This window comes from Zalophus californianus, chromosome 12, assembly GCF_009762305.2.
Source record: "Zalophus californianus isolate mZalCal1 chromosome 12, mZalCal1.pri.v2, whole genome shotgun sequence".
In the NCBI taxonomy this organism is placed as follows: Eukaryota; Metazoa; Chordata; class Mammalia; order Carnivora; family Otariidae; genus Zalophus; species Zalophus californianus.
In genome coordinates this window covers 25,999,667-26,014,430 of record NC_045606.1, presented here as the reverse complement: position 1 = coordinate 26,014,430, position 14,764 = coordinate 25,999,667, and the positions used below count along the sequence as shown (strand labels likewise).

Here is a 14,764-nt window from a genome sequence, read left to right as displayed (position 1 = left end):
CTCATTTTGTTAATGATATCCATATATTTTTATTCACCCCTTTCATTCTGTTTAAGTATAAAGGCAAATAAAAATGGCAGTCATATGGCCACAATTAAGTCTGGTGTATCCATTTTCCTTTGGCTAGGCATTGGGAATTGGATGTCTAAAGACACTTTTAATTTTTTCTGAAGTTTTTATAATTTTAGTTGTAAATTCCAAATCAATAATCATCATTAAAAAATCAAGCCATGTAGAATGTATATAAAAACTAAATCTTTTTTTTTTTAAGATTTTATTTATTTATTTGACAGAGAGAGGGCACAAGCATGGGGAGTGGCAGACAGAGGGAGAGGGAGAAGCAGACTCCCCACTGAGCAGGGAGCCCGATGTGGGGCTTGATCCCAGGACCCTGGGATCATGACCCGAGCCAAAGGCAGATGCTTAACTGACTGAGCCACCCAGGAGCCCCAAAACTAAATCTTATTTAGATGATTACCTAATAGTTTATAAGATAGATATACCACAGTTTCTTTTGCCTCAGAAGAACTTTCTAATAGTTTTTCCTCCAAATAACAAGGTTGTTAGTAAGGTGATAAATGCCTATCACAGAAAGTATTTGGGATAGTTGGCATGATAATTTTTCATGGGTAATGTATATGGGCAGCTTCCATTAAATAGGAAACTGGACAGCAAGACCAAGATGTTTCCTTCTTCTGCACTTACTAGAACTGAAAATAATGTTTATTACCCGCAGTCATTGGATAAATAACTGCAGTTAGAGATTTAGTTGCAAGGTGTTCCAAGGTGATCTCAATTCCAATGAGGCTACCATCTCCCTGATGTGATCAAGAGATAGGCAAGGATGATCCGGACCTTGGAGAGATACACCAGAGACAGTGGAAAAGACAGCTTGCCAGACAGCAAGAGATATGCCAGTGGACTCTTTTTCCTTCCATTACTACAAGTGACCTACAACAGGTAGTGTGAATTCTAACAGATTATCGCCTACGCTCAAGCCCTTTTGTATTTTCTGAATAGCAATAAGAGGAGTCCATTCAGCCTCTCTTAGGCAGAAGGAGCATTTGGAGAGAGACACTGTGGGCTGTCAAACCTGTGGGAGGCTGCTGAGTCACATATGATTCACACATCTGGCTTAGAAATCTTTAGATTTCCACGTTACAATACGGGGTGGTCCATTTTAAAACTGCTTTTGAAATTCACATTGGGATGTGCTCTGAACGGAGCACCAGAACAGTGACAGAATGGCTGTTAAAAAAAAAAAAAATTAGAATTCTGCAGCAATTCATTCTGAATGTTGATGTTTGATTCATGTTAGTGGCTGCTCCATGATTCCTTCATATTTCACAAAGACGATGGGTTACACGGGCATGCCATCTTACCAAACGTCCTCTGTTTACTAGGGTTTGTGACATGCTTGCCACTGTTTCTTAGATGACTGAATGGGATCCATGTTTAAGTCTTTCCTTCTAATTGCAGAATAGTTATTCCCAATGTGGAAGATACACAGAACAACACTAGGACTTTCTATAAGGAGATTGACCATTGCATTATGAACTATTTATTTCATATTTTATATGAATAATTTAAATGCCAGAAATCATCATGTTATTTGCTTCCTGAAGGGGAAAATATACCCAGGGCTGATTTTTTTTTATTGGCTTTTTTTTGATTAGTAATAGCAAATCATCTGATAATGAAGATTTTTTAACTAGAAAATTCACGTTCTAAGTATGGGTTTAAAAAGGCCTTCTAAGTAGTACGAATGTGAATCATGCTTCACAGCATTTTTTTTTTTTTAATTTACTGGCTATGATATAGAAGTTTCAGTTGGATTTAGCTCCATAAAGTGCTTTTTCTCCCTGATAAGTTTTTCTTTTTAATTGCCTTGACTTTCAGTTATTTTTTTCACATACAGTACTTAAAAGGCCGTAATTTTATAATACCGTAACTTAAACATCACCAAGTATTACATGCATTACATAATTTGAAAAACTTAATTCAAATAAAAAAAAAGTTTGAAATTGTGACCAAGAAACTAGAAATAATTTCTTTTCCTGTATTCCTCTGATAATTTATATAGGCCTTTCACCAATGGTTCATATTCTTTGAAAGGAGTTACTCGATAGTGTTATAAATTGTTAACTTTTTCACCATTTGATAGGCATAAATTGATGTTTAAGCACAATTCTCATTGTGAATTTCACGGTGTTAATGGAGAAAAACAATTTGATTCAGACAACTAGTTTAGCTCTGTGTTTCTGTTGAGCAGGTCAGGAAGGAGAGCTGGTTCTGGTACCTCCCCAAGCAGCAGTCTTGTGCTGGGCATGCCCACTGTGGCTCAGACCATCAGAGAGGAGCAAGGGTAACGAATGTGTTGCTCAGGCAAAGAGGTCAAAGAGAACCACGTGTGTGTGGGGACAAAAAGGTTGAGAGCAATTAAACTGTACTGTATTTTCTGAGCTGAAATGATATTTACCACTTCAAATTTGAAGGTTTCATTCTGATTTTTTTCCGGAATTTCTGTGCCTAATGGTAAAGGAATAAAAAGTTGGGGGTAGGCTACCCTTACCATGTTCCTTTCTGATGGTCTTCAGAAGGAGAGCTCTCATTTTTCGCACTTGCAGGTTAATAAATTTGCATTGACCGCTCTTTGGTTGTTAAATAAACTCTGTCCTGGAATAGCTGTCAGACAAATTATACTATGGGCTGTCTTTAAAAGGAGGGTCGCATGAGTCAGTCTGGGCCTAGGCTTTTACATTCTTGTATTTGTTTGTGTATCTGAACCTACATCATGAAAACAGTGAAGGCCAGCTGAAAGTCATATCTTCCGTTCATATTTGAAGGATTTAATGTTGCCTTGAGAATGTTTTCTATTTAGAAACAGAGTAGGGCTGACTACATCTAACCTGCTACTTGATGTCAAATCTGTGTGCATGTTGTGAATAATAGGAGAGTCAGTGGCTGTGTACCCAATACCGACGATGCTGTGCTGTGAGTGAAAGCAGAGCCGTTTATGGTTTTGTAAATAAACCAAACAGTGCTTGTTTATTTGATAATATGAATGAAAACTTTAATGTGAGGAAAAATTGTAGCATTTCAGTAATCATGTGCATATTTCCACAGAATTTTTTTTAAGATTTTATTTACTCAGTTTGAGAGAGAGAGAGAGAGAGAGAGGGATGGGGGAGAGGGAGAGGATCTCAAGCCGACTCCCTGCTGAGTGTAGAGCCGAACCCCAGGCTTGATCTCATGAGTCTGAGATCACGACCTGAGCCAAAATCAAGAGTCAGACACTCAACCAGCTGAGCCACCCAGGCGCCCCTCCACAAAGTTTTTTTAAGGAAGAAAATATTTGGGTTTTCTCAATTATTTAAATCCTCATTTCCTAATTTCCTTTTCTCTTGCCATGTAAAAATAAGACTTCTGTAATTGCCATTTTTTTCTCCTTATATCAGTGAAGCAAACTTAGAACCCAGGGCTCTGACCGTCCGTAAAATAACAGACATGAGACATTTGTAAGTTCTGATGAGAGAAGACTTGAGGACTCCTATCTGGTGGTTTAATGATGAGAGCCAAGCCAAGTTTCAGGTGACCCTGTCAGTTAGCACTTAATAAAGTAGTATGCTCTGTTGGCTTCTTTTTTTAAAAAATTAATTTATTTATTTGAGAGAGAGAGAGAGCAGACCGAGAGAGAGAGAGAGAGAGAGAGAGAGAGAGGGCACAAGCAGGGGGAGCAAGAGGGAGACACGGGACTCCATCCCAGGACCCTGGGATCCTGACCTGAACTGAAGGCAGACCCTTAGCTGACTGAGCCAGCCACATGCCCCTGCTCTGTTGGCTTCTTAGGGCAAATTGCTCCACTTTGTCATTGACTAACTCTTTGATCTTGGGCAAGTAACTTAACCTCCCTATGCCTCAGTTTCCTTATCTGTAAAGTGTAGGACACAGTACTGCTTCAATAGATTTTTGTAAGAATGAGAGGATGTTCACATGACATGTTTAGAACAGCTCCTCACACTTAGGTGCTCAGTAGATATCATCTACTACCCACTGAGTGCCTACTGTATGCGTAGAACTGTGTCAGATATTCTCAGAATACAGAACTGTAGGCTGTGGCCTATCCACTCCCTGAAATTAAGTATTGCTGGAGAAAAATAATACTAACATAAGACCTCTATCAGTATGTGTGACCTTTTGTAGGACAGGCTATATGAATCTTAGAAAAGTAGGGAAAAGAACAATTTCTGAGGCTTTGAGGACTTGGATCACCCAGAAGTAGGAGCTAAGCACAGACTTGAAGGATGATTTTTGGGAGCTGAGGGGACTTAGGTAATTTCAGGTGAGTGGGAAACGTGATTACCTAACATGACAAAATTGCCATGTTTGTGAGGCAGCTAAACTGGCTTGACTGCAGATATTGATCCATATGGGGAAATGGATTGGCCATTTAGAATCCAAATATAATAAGCACTTGGGTATTTGGTAGTGTTGGAAATATTAGGAATGCACAGTTCATAATTCAGAGAAGAAAGGAAATGAGGACATTTTTATCAGGACATTATATAATATTCACATCCTTGAATGAGGCTAAAATAAATTTTGGGAACAATCTGCAATGACTGAAAAAGATACAGATAAACAACGTAAGGGAAGATCTTCAATAAAATGCATGGCGGTTTTGTGATAAGCAAGTAGAAATTCAGCTCATTTTGTTTTATAGAAACACTAGCAGCAGATTGTGTGGCCCATGTGGGACACCTCCATTGGCACCAGGCTAGAGGGATGAGACTGGAGGTTGTAACTCACGGGGGTGGGGAAGGATAAAAGACAAAGCTCTCAGGGCCTCAGGGGCACAGATCCCTCATCGGAAAACCCTTCCCCCTCTTGTAAACCATGGAACTACATTCATATCAGCCCTACAGTGTATTGCTCCTTTGTTGTCCTGGAAGCTGGAAGCAAATTGCTTTAGCTGAGGCAAAATATTAATATTCACTAAAGAAACAATGAAAACATTCTTGGATAAAACAAAAATCAATCCAAGATGGTATAAGAAGTAGGTATGAAGAATCTTTGATCTTTGAGAATGAGGGGTGTGTGTATTTATGACACAGATTTAACACACACACACACACACACACACACACACGAGCAGCAAAAGGCCAACAGAAAATGAAGGCAGAGGAACATGAACCGCTTAAAATCTGATTTTAGTGATAACCCCCCCTTTTTTTTCCTACTCTCAAGGACTTTTACCTTTCCACTGTGATTAGCTAGTTCACATTGCTTTCTGCATTTCTTACAGGATTGCCTCTAGATAAAAGTGGAATACTAAAGCGTTTCACAAGTCTAAGGAGCTTTCTAAAAACAGAGCAGTAGTGTTATTGAAAATGGTTTCAATTGAGAATAATTTCAGGAACTAACATTCCTGGCATAACACCCATCTCACAAACAACCCTAGATTTAATGCAGATATCAAACACTCCTTTTGCACCAAAAAAAAAAAAAAAAAAAGGGAGTATTTAATGATACAGTTATCTACATTATAAGAAATGCCTATTTAGCAAAATAGTTTGTCTGGGCTATCTGCATCTTTGGCTTACTTATGTTATATTTATCCAACTACAGGAACACTGTGGGTGGTTTATTACATAACAAAAAGCAGTGTGGCCTTGGTGGGATATTTATAGCAAGTAGAACACTTTTGAAATATATGATCTTAGTACTTCAAATTTATGAATAAGCTCTTTACATATATCAACACAACTGAAGTGGTCAGATTGTCAGATCTTGTGATATTCTAATTTTTTCCCAGGTCCACGGGGTGTAACTATGTCTCTTATTTCCTTGGGTTAAAAATAACATTATTTTGTAAGAGTAGTGACATAGGCAGAGAATGCTTAGGACGAGGGCTTTAAAGGGTGCAGACTTCTCACTCTCCTGCTCCTCCTTACTGTAACCCCCTCCCTTCCCCTTCCCCTGTGTGTCTCCTGTTCCTCTTCTGCTTTAGTCTCTATGATAATTGGTAGTGTGATAATTCATGGAGGGTGTGGAAGAAAGATGTCTGTTTTACTCCTCTCTCCTTGCTAATAGCAGTGGGTTCATACACATCCTTCTTTTTTCTAGAGGACTTACCACATCAAACATAGCAAGGAAGGACAGTTAGTCTTGGTAGGACCTATTATAACAATTCTTAGCTATCACTTTGGCTCCATTGTTCCAACCAGTAAAAAGGCAAATTCTCTCTGTAGCATTTAAAACAATTAAATAGATAACTGTGTAGACTTGACACTTTGTACTCAACCATTACACTTTACAATAGATTAAACAGGGTGTAATTTGTGCTGTTCTGAATTTGATGTTCCCCAAATGCATGCAAAATGAAATGGATTACCATATTTTTTTCCTTAAATAAAGAGTTTCCTGAACTATGCACTACCCTTTTGAAAGCTGTGTAACAGGCAAATCCGATCTCAAAAGGAACAGTATTAATTGCATGGCAAATATTTTTCTTTCAAATTTAGTGAAAACTTGAATATCTTACATATTTGCTTCTAAGAATTTGGGCTCTTTCTGTACCTTAAAATGAAGTCCAGGATATAAGAGATTATCTTAATTATTCAACAAAATATTTGTCTCAGTATTTAGAGATCTCATAGTAAATTCTCCAATTTACCCTGAGTCTGCAGACATCATCAGTTGGAAACATATACTGCTAGTTGACTCTTGAGTTATTGTAGGGGCAGAGAAGGATTGCAAGACAATTTGGTAAGTCAATCACTTTCTCTACTTAGATAAAGATAATTGTGCTTCTTAAACACACAATAATGCAATTATATTTCATTCCAACACATTTTTCTGTGTATTCAATAAATACCCGTTTGCCTACTACATACAAGGCACTGTAATAAAAAATATCGAGGATTCAGTGGTGAAAGAGAATAAAAGTATATCCATCTAATCTGGAAAGTGTACAGAAGAATGAGCACAAAGCACAATTAAAAGGCTTTTGGACTTTAGTGCATAGAGGAGAAATTTTTAGTGTGCGAGGTTGTGAAAGGTGATATACTTGTGGAATTTATTCCATCACAATGGAGGTGGAGGGTTAATTTCAGGGAGAGGTTAGGGAGCAAATGCAGAACATGGAAAGGGACAGTCAGAACACAGGGAAATGTGTAAGATTGGTTGGTGATTAGAAAATAAGCCTTATTTATGAATATAATACTGTAACATTTTAATGAGATTTTTGGTTGTCTTCATTATTTAGAATGCATAGAGAGCTTGAAATTTCCAGGCCCTTGAATTCACTTTTCCTTATCCTCCTTTCCTACAGGCTGATATCTGCCCCCTATCCATCTGGATGCCTTTTTTCTCCCATCTTTCCCTCTCCATTCAAGAGATGGTGAAGACATTCATACATTTATGCTGATTAGTACCAGAAAAAATGCTGACCTCCAGTCTAGGGCACGTCTTTAAATACCTTCTGGCTAATGCTCTTTTTAAATTTCCAACTTTCTTTCCAGCTACCCTGCCTTAATACCTGCTGCTTGTCTCTGAACAGGTGCTGTCTCTTTTATTACAAAAGAAATAGACACCAATAAGTAGAACTGTCTCAACTTTTTGATCAAGTTGCTCTGGTTACTTCCATTTACCCAAAAGCTTTTACATTTTCCCTTCGATCTCTATGGAACAGGTATCCTTCTAGCCATGGATTAGGCTTCTCCTGGGTTATGCTTATTTCTTCACTCATTCTCCACTCTCATGTTTGGAATACAGGGGTTGAGCAAGAACAAGCCTAATCTAGAGCTTCTGAAGGACCTTGCTCTGTCAATACATTACATGTTCTCTCCGGAATCTTCAGTGTCTCCTTTTCTACCTGCTGTTCTCCTTACACATGGAAACATGCCTAAATCTGTCCTACTAAAAAAGAAAAATTGGGGTGCCTGGGTGGCTCAGTCAGTGAAGTGTCTGACTTGGCTTAGCTCATGATCTTGGGGTCCTGGGATCGAGCCCTGTGTCGGGCTCCCTGCTCAGTGGGGAGTCTCCTTGCCCCACTCCCTCTCCCTCTGCCCTTCCTGCTGCTTCTGCTCTCTCTCTTTCAAATAAATAAATAAATAAATAATATCTTAAAAAAGAAAAATAAGTACCTTTGTTCTTCATTCTTTTCTAGATTCCACACCATTTCTCTCATTCTCCTTACACATGAGGATTGGATAAATTTCTCCTTCCTTATTTGATGACTCCATAACTACGTCCTCTCTCTGGAAATTTTTCCCTTCTCTGGGTTTTCTGATACCACTGTTCTTGGATTCCCTTCCCTTTTGCCACTACTCAGATCCTCTGTCTCTTCTTTAAACTTTATTTTCCAAACTTCTAGTACTGGGTATTTCCTTCCTCCTGTACACTGTCCTTTGGGAGTCATACATTGATTTACCTATGTCCTTTATATACATTGTAAACACCAAATCTTTATATTCTTATTGGGACTTCAGAGGACTCCAAACCCAGGTATATTCAATTGCCTACTGAATAGCTACACATGGATCTTGCAAAAGCATGTCTAATTAAACCAAAGCAAACACACTAATGTCCCTCTAAATTGTTCTTTCTCCTGTGCTTTCTATATCAAAACGTCCTATCATTGTTTAAGTGAAGAACTCCATGAGTCATCCCCAAATCCTTTCTCCATTCACTCTCTATATCCAGTAGTACATGAAAGCCTGTTGTCCATACTTCAGATTTTTTGTTGAGCTCATAGTTTCTTATACTGGGCCTCTCCTCCACTTTTCTCTCTCCTCTTACTACTATTGAGCTGATTTTAATCCCCTCATTTCTTACTTATCTAGACCTTCCCTTCTTATTTTTCATTTTCCCTCTGAGCCACCATCCACTTGGCTGTGAGAAAAAAATGGTTTCATCATGTTTATATACACTTAATTGATCTTGTTACTCTCTAACGCCATTTTCCATGATCTCTCCATTATTTTGGGAATACAATCTAAATGCTTCAGAATGTTATTTAAGACCCTTGGTCTGGCCCATCTGTCTGCATGAATTATGTCCCTGCCATGCCTGCTCCCGTTCGATGCCATTTGTTGAACAAACCTGGACTCCAGCCATTCGGGCTACTTGTAGCTGCTGCATACGCCATGTCTTGTATTCTCTCTGCCTTCATTCTTCCTTACTTGCCTTCTCAATTTTGTCAAATTCCACTTGTCTTTCAAATCTCACTTCAAGTACCTACTAGTCCAGAAAGCCTTCTCTATCTACCTCCCTACCCTATGACCTAATAAACTCTAAGTGATTCTCTGTTGGTCCTGAAATGTATCCCACTCATGGGATTCAGGACACACTACCCCACAATATGATACTGAATATTTTAAGCTGAAGGAGTTTGAGAAATGGCGTGTGCAAGAAGGACTTTCTGACCTTCCCCTCATGTGAAAGTTGCCTCCCCTAAACCCAAATGAAAGGAACATTCTTACCTCTGAAGACAAAGGACAGAGAGAAGAATCTGAATGAATAGGCTTTGTGAAGTTCCCCCTAGTTTCCTACAGTTAGTTCATACTCTTGGCTCTATCATATCTTTCCTGACTTTCTGCTTTTTATCAGATTAGCAAAGAACACTCTGGTTTAACCATTTCTTTGGTCTTCATTTCCTTATAAAGGTTCTTGTGTCATGTAAAATGTGTATTAAATAAATGTGTAGGCTTTTCCTTTCTTAATCTGTCTTTTGTTATAGGGGACTTCTGCTGTCCAAGTATTATCTAAGTTAAGAACTTAGAAGGGTAGAAAAAATTTTTTTCCTCCCCTATACCACCATGTTTTTGTTCTCTTTTGCCTTTTTTCTGCCAGATCTGGTTTCAAGACCAACCACGTTGTAAGGCATATATCTTTCATTACTGCATCTGCAATTTTTAGTGTCTGTTGAATGGCTTAACAGAGCAAACAACAAATTCTTCCTTGTGGAGTGCTGTGTTAGTTTCTTATTATGTGAAAAGGATATATCCTCTATGATTTTCTCCAAAATTTCATAGTACCTTCTGGGGATATTTAGTAAAATAGGGCTTAGCGATTATACATATGTACTTGACAGTTTACCCAGAAAGACAAAGACCCAGAAAGCAAAAGACTGCACCTATGAGTGTTTTACTTTGTGTAATTTTTCGCTTTCATGACAAATGGGATCTTTGCTTATTTCGTGGCCATTGTAATCTTCTCTTTCCAGGTTTGAAAGGCCTAGTACTTATAAATTTTAGGAAAACCAGGTAACACCCCGTATCTTTGAAAAATTATCCTTGCTTCCCGAAAGTGTTCTTGACAGCTTGTCAGTAGGGGCAAGGGGACTGGATAGGTCTTCCATTGCTTTCGGCCAAAACTGGTTAAACTTGATGAACATTGGCAGTGGCAGTACACTCAGGTGTCAAGTTAGAATGCACATTTTGGATCACTTTAGCATAAATCAGAATTCAGGCATGAGTTAAGTTTTTTTTTTTTTTTACATATATATTCTTTGTCACTCAGTTTCTTAACTAAAGGGATATATAACACTTCTTACTATTTGTCAGTGTTGGGAATTATATTTAAGAGGAGCTGATTTATTTTCTCTGGGTCTTAGGACTTGTTCAGTAACTGCTTGGAGAGTTACTGATGTGAATTAGAAAATGGTGTCGGGGGCACCTGGGTGGCTCAGTTGGTTAAGTGTCTGCCTTCAGCTCAGGTCATGATCTCGGGGTCCTGGGATCGAGTCCTGCTTTGGGCTCCCTGTTCCGCGGGGAGCCTGCTTCTCCTTCCACGCCCTACACTCCGTGCTTATGCTCTCTCTCTCAAGTCTTAAAAAAATTGGTGTCAGTGCTCTTTTCTCCTGCCTGCTCCCTACTGTAATTTATTGTTCTGAATGTAAAAATGGAGCACATTTATATTTATCTAATAACAGTAATACGAATATTAGTTTGTATTTATAGTATTTTTCAAATGGATTATCAGGGAAGAAGGATTCATCCTGTCATTCAAGCTCCTTCTGGCTCAATTAAGAATCACATTGACATGAGACATATTAACGGGAGAAAATCAAATTTAATAGCATACCTGTGGGGAATGCACACAGACGTGAAAATTCCAAAGGTGTTTAGGCAGCACGAGACTTACATGAGCTATAAGGAGAGGAGTGGAGTCTGAGGATACAGAGGGGAGAGAGACCATTAGCAGGGAGGCGAGGGGAGATGGCTCTAAAACAGAGGCTCCCTGTTAGGGAGATAAGTTTCTTAGGTAAAGAAGAATTGCTGTTCATAGCTGTCTACCTTATATGAGTAGGCAGTTGAGGGGGAGGTAAAGAGCTTTTCCTGAATCTATTGGATTTTGATTGCCTTTGACTCAAAATAATGTTCATGCCCAAGTGGCCCATCTTGGGCCCATCTTGGTGGCCTTCCCTTGGCCCCTACAATATGCACCAGCTTATAAACAGCAGGAAGTATAGTATTAGAATAATGTGGTTTACAGCCTTCATTTTAATGGTTCTATACATTTCTTTCCACACCCTCTTCCCATGTATTTATTGTTTTATTTCTTGATATTTACCTTTTAAGATCATATTCGTACAGCATGGTTCAATAAATATTCTTCCTTGTTTTCATTCATGTGAAAGTATCCTCAGCTTTTATGTATTTCATTTGTTAACTAGTTCACTTCACGTGTGAGTCAAGCCACGTGTTTTTCTTAAAAGCATTCCATCCTTTTTTGGTGACTGCCTTTCAGTTTTCCTTGTTTCTCTTTAGTTTAGCAGTTTATTATTTTTTGTATGTTCACCTGCACCTCATTTAAATCCTTTTTTTAGGGCGCCTGGGTGGCTCAGATGGTTAAGCGTCTGCCTTCAGCTCAGGTCATGATCCCAGGGTCCTGGGATCGAGTCCCGCATCGGGCTCCCTGCTCCTTGGGAGCCTGCTTCTCCCTCTGCTTCTCTCTCTCTCTCTCCTCCTCTGTCTCTCATGAATAAATAAATAAAATCTTTAAAAAAAAAGAAAAAATAAATCCCTTTTTTAGGGGCGCCTGGGTGGCTCAGTCATTAAGTGTCTGCCTTCGGCTCAGGTCATGGTCCCAGGGTCCTGGGATCGAGCCCCGCCATCAGGTTCCCTGCTCAGCGGGAAGCCTGCTTCTCCCTCTCCCACTCCCCCTGCTTGTGTTCCCTCTCTCGCTGTGTATCTCTCTGTCAAATAAATAAATAAAATCTTAAAAAAAAAATCCCCTTTTTACATCACGCTTTTCCCCCCTGAATTTATTTTTTATTCTGTTACATTTAAATATATCTGACAAAAAGTTGGTAACATTGTTGTTCTATTGGAATTCTTATCTATCCAAGGAAAAGAAAGACAAACCTGGTTAAATCTCATGATGGAACACTTACGAAATACGTAGTTATTTTTCAGAACAGCACTTTTCAAAACCACTCTTAGATGTGGTCTCTTAAAGGCGGGAGAACACTTGGTACTAATAAAATTTAAAGAGGTAGAATAAATAAGCAATGGAGAGATACACATGTCATATATACGTAGAGAGAAGTTCAAATATAAGTCATATCCTGTCATTCTAACTAGTGTTTTCTTATATTTGCATGGGCAGAAAAGAATACATATTGTATATCTTTTTACAAATAAGGATGAATAAATATAATATATGAAGGGATTGCAAACTATATTGATTTGAATAGGGAACATTGTGTGCTGTTTGGTAATATCTTTAATGCCAGGAAGAAGTAAGACCATTGATTTAAGCTTTTCTAAAATGTCCTGATATCTGTAACTTGTATTATAAGATCTCCATTTCATTAATCTGAAATACATACATGAAAAGGATTTGAACTGAAATCTTTCAATCATGATTTCGGTGTTCAAAACCATTCCTTTAAAACATCAGCCTTGATCCAAGAATTCCAAATCTAAGAGTCTAGTTAAGGAAATGAAATACTTTTAGGCTTTATGCACTAAGATATTTGTTGCTGTGTAATTTGTAGTTGTTAAAGCTGATGAAACTCTGTCTTTTAACAAAAAAGGATGGCCAAATATATTATGGAATGTAGAGATAATGGAAAACTAAGTGGCCATTAAAATCAATGTTTATAAAATATATGTAATGGCATGGGAGAGTATTTATCATATGACCTAAAGCAAACAAAGATGTGAATTTAACATAATAGGCTTTCAACCATGTGAAAGAATTTTAAAATACTAGAATATATCAAAATATTTGATGGAATACATCAAAATATTAACAGTGGTTATCCCTGGGTAATGGAATTATGAGAAACTTAAAATTATTTATATTTTCTTTTTTTAAAATATTTTATATGTAGCATACCCTTTGTATTATATTAAGAAGAATTATAAGCTAAAGGGTAAAGTTTAGTTGAGAATATTCTATTTAGTAACTAATTATTAATAGAATTCTCATAAAAATTAAGGAAACATGTACCCTTATGTTGGACAAGACATCTATGTCATTTTCTCTCTTTTTTTGTGGGATCTCAGCATCCTAAGAAGTTGACCACTGAAAGTTCGTTGTTTTTGTAATGTGAAAGTGGGTTGAGAGGGTGGACATAGTAGGAACTTGGAGGGGGAAGAAAGATTTAGAGGCAGTTTAATGAATTATCTACAGCACAAATAAAGTATGTGTGTGGCTTCAGTTTGCCAGAGATCTGATAGTACGTTCTCTTCTGATTTCTGCAGCATCAAGTCATGGGTGGATAAAATGCAAGAAGACCTTGTCACGCTGGCGAAAACAGCAAGTGGAGTCAATCAGCTTGTTGATGTAAGTAACATCCCAAGAAGTTTGTTAATCTCTTCCTTGATTTGAATGCAGTGCTATCTTCTAGGAAACTGCATTTCTATATTATGAATAGGACATGATTTTTCATGTGAATCGGGTAGTGAAATCAGAGAAGGAGTCTTGATACTCTTAGTTATTATTATTATTTTTTAAGATTTTATTTATTTGAGAGAGAGAGAAAGAGAGAGAGAGAAAACTCAGACTCCCCACTGAACAGGGAGCCTGATTCGGGGCTTGATCCCAGGACTCTGGGATAATGACCTGAGCCGAAGGCAGATGCTTAACCGACTGAGCCAGCTGCCCCGATACTGCTAGTTATTGTGAACAAAAAATGCCATTCCTGAACAATTAATGTAGCCTTCTCACCACACGCTATCGTTTACATACAGCCTCACCTTAGAGGAGTTCATGTGATGTGTAGATTCCCCTAGAATTCATCTTGGGGTTTTATGTTCCTGTTCTTCAGAGTATATTTTAGAATCTCTCACACAGTGGTGACTTGAAGTCCTGTGATGGATTCTTTTGAATATCCTCAGTGGGAACACATGTTCTTTCTTTGAGGGTAGATTTTATTTTTAAAAATGTTTGGAAAGTGTTTATAGCCATGTCTAGAGACTAGAGTGAGTCATTGAGATGGGTAATAAAGATTTTTGTGCAAGAAGACACTCTAAAATATGGTTTTTCTTATGATTTATGAAATGGCTATGAAAGTCCCTCCAAAATGATTCTTGAAAATGATAGCAACATATAAATATTTTGTATAGCATCTTAAATAGATTATTTTCCTTGGATAAGAGCGCTTAACATGTGTAGGTTCCATGAGATTTATTGAAAGTTAAAAGTCATTTCTTTAGAGTCTCACTACTTCCATTCCAATGTAAGCAATGATTTGAAAGTACTTTTATTTTGTGTTCTTAGTGATGCAATGAGACCTTTGTTTTCCACA

The 14,764-nt window shown here is 38.0% G+C and overlaps 1 protein-coding gene across 8 annotated transcripts in view; it reads left to right on the top strand.

Moving 5' to 3' along the window:
* Nucleotides 1-14,764, top strand: part of CACNA2D1 (calcium voltage-gated channel auxiliary subunit alpha2delta 1) — a 479,784-nt gene that overhangs the window by 76,112 nt on the left and 388,908 nt on the right. For all 8 annotated transcript variants that reach the window (XM_027573790.2, XM_027573786.2, XM_027573787.2 and 5 more), the window contains exon 2: nt 13,719-13,800. In XM_027573790.2, the coding sequence (XP_027429591.1) occupies nt 13,719-13,800 (82 nt within the window). The remainder of the gene's footprint in view (nt 1-13,718; nt 13,801-14,764) is intronic.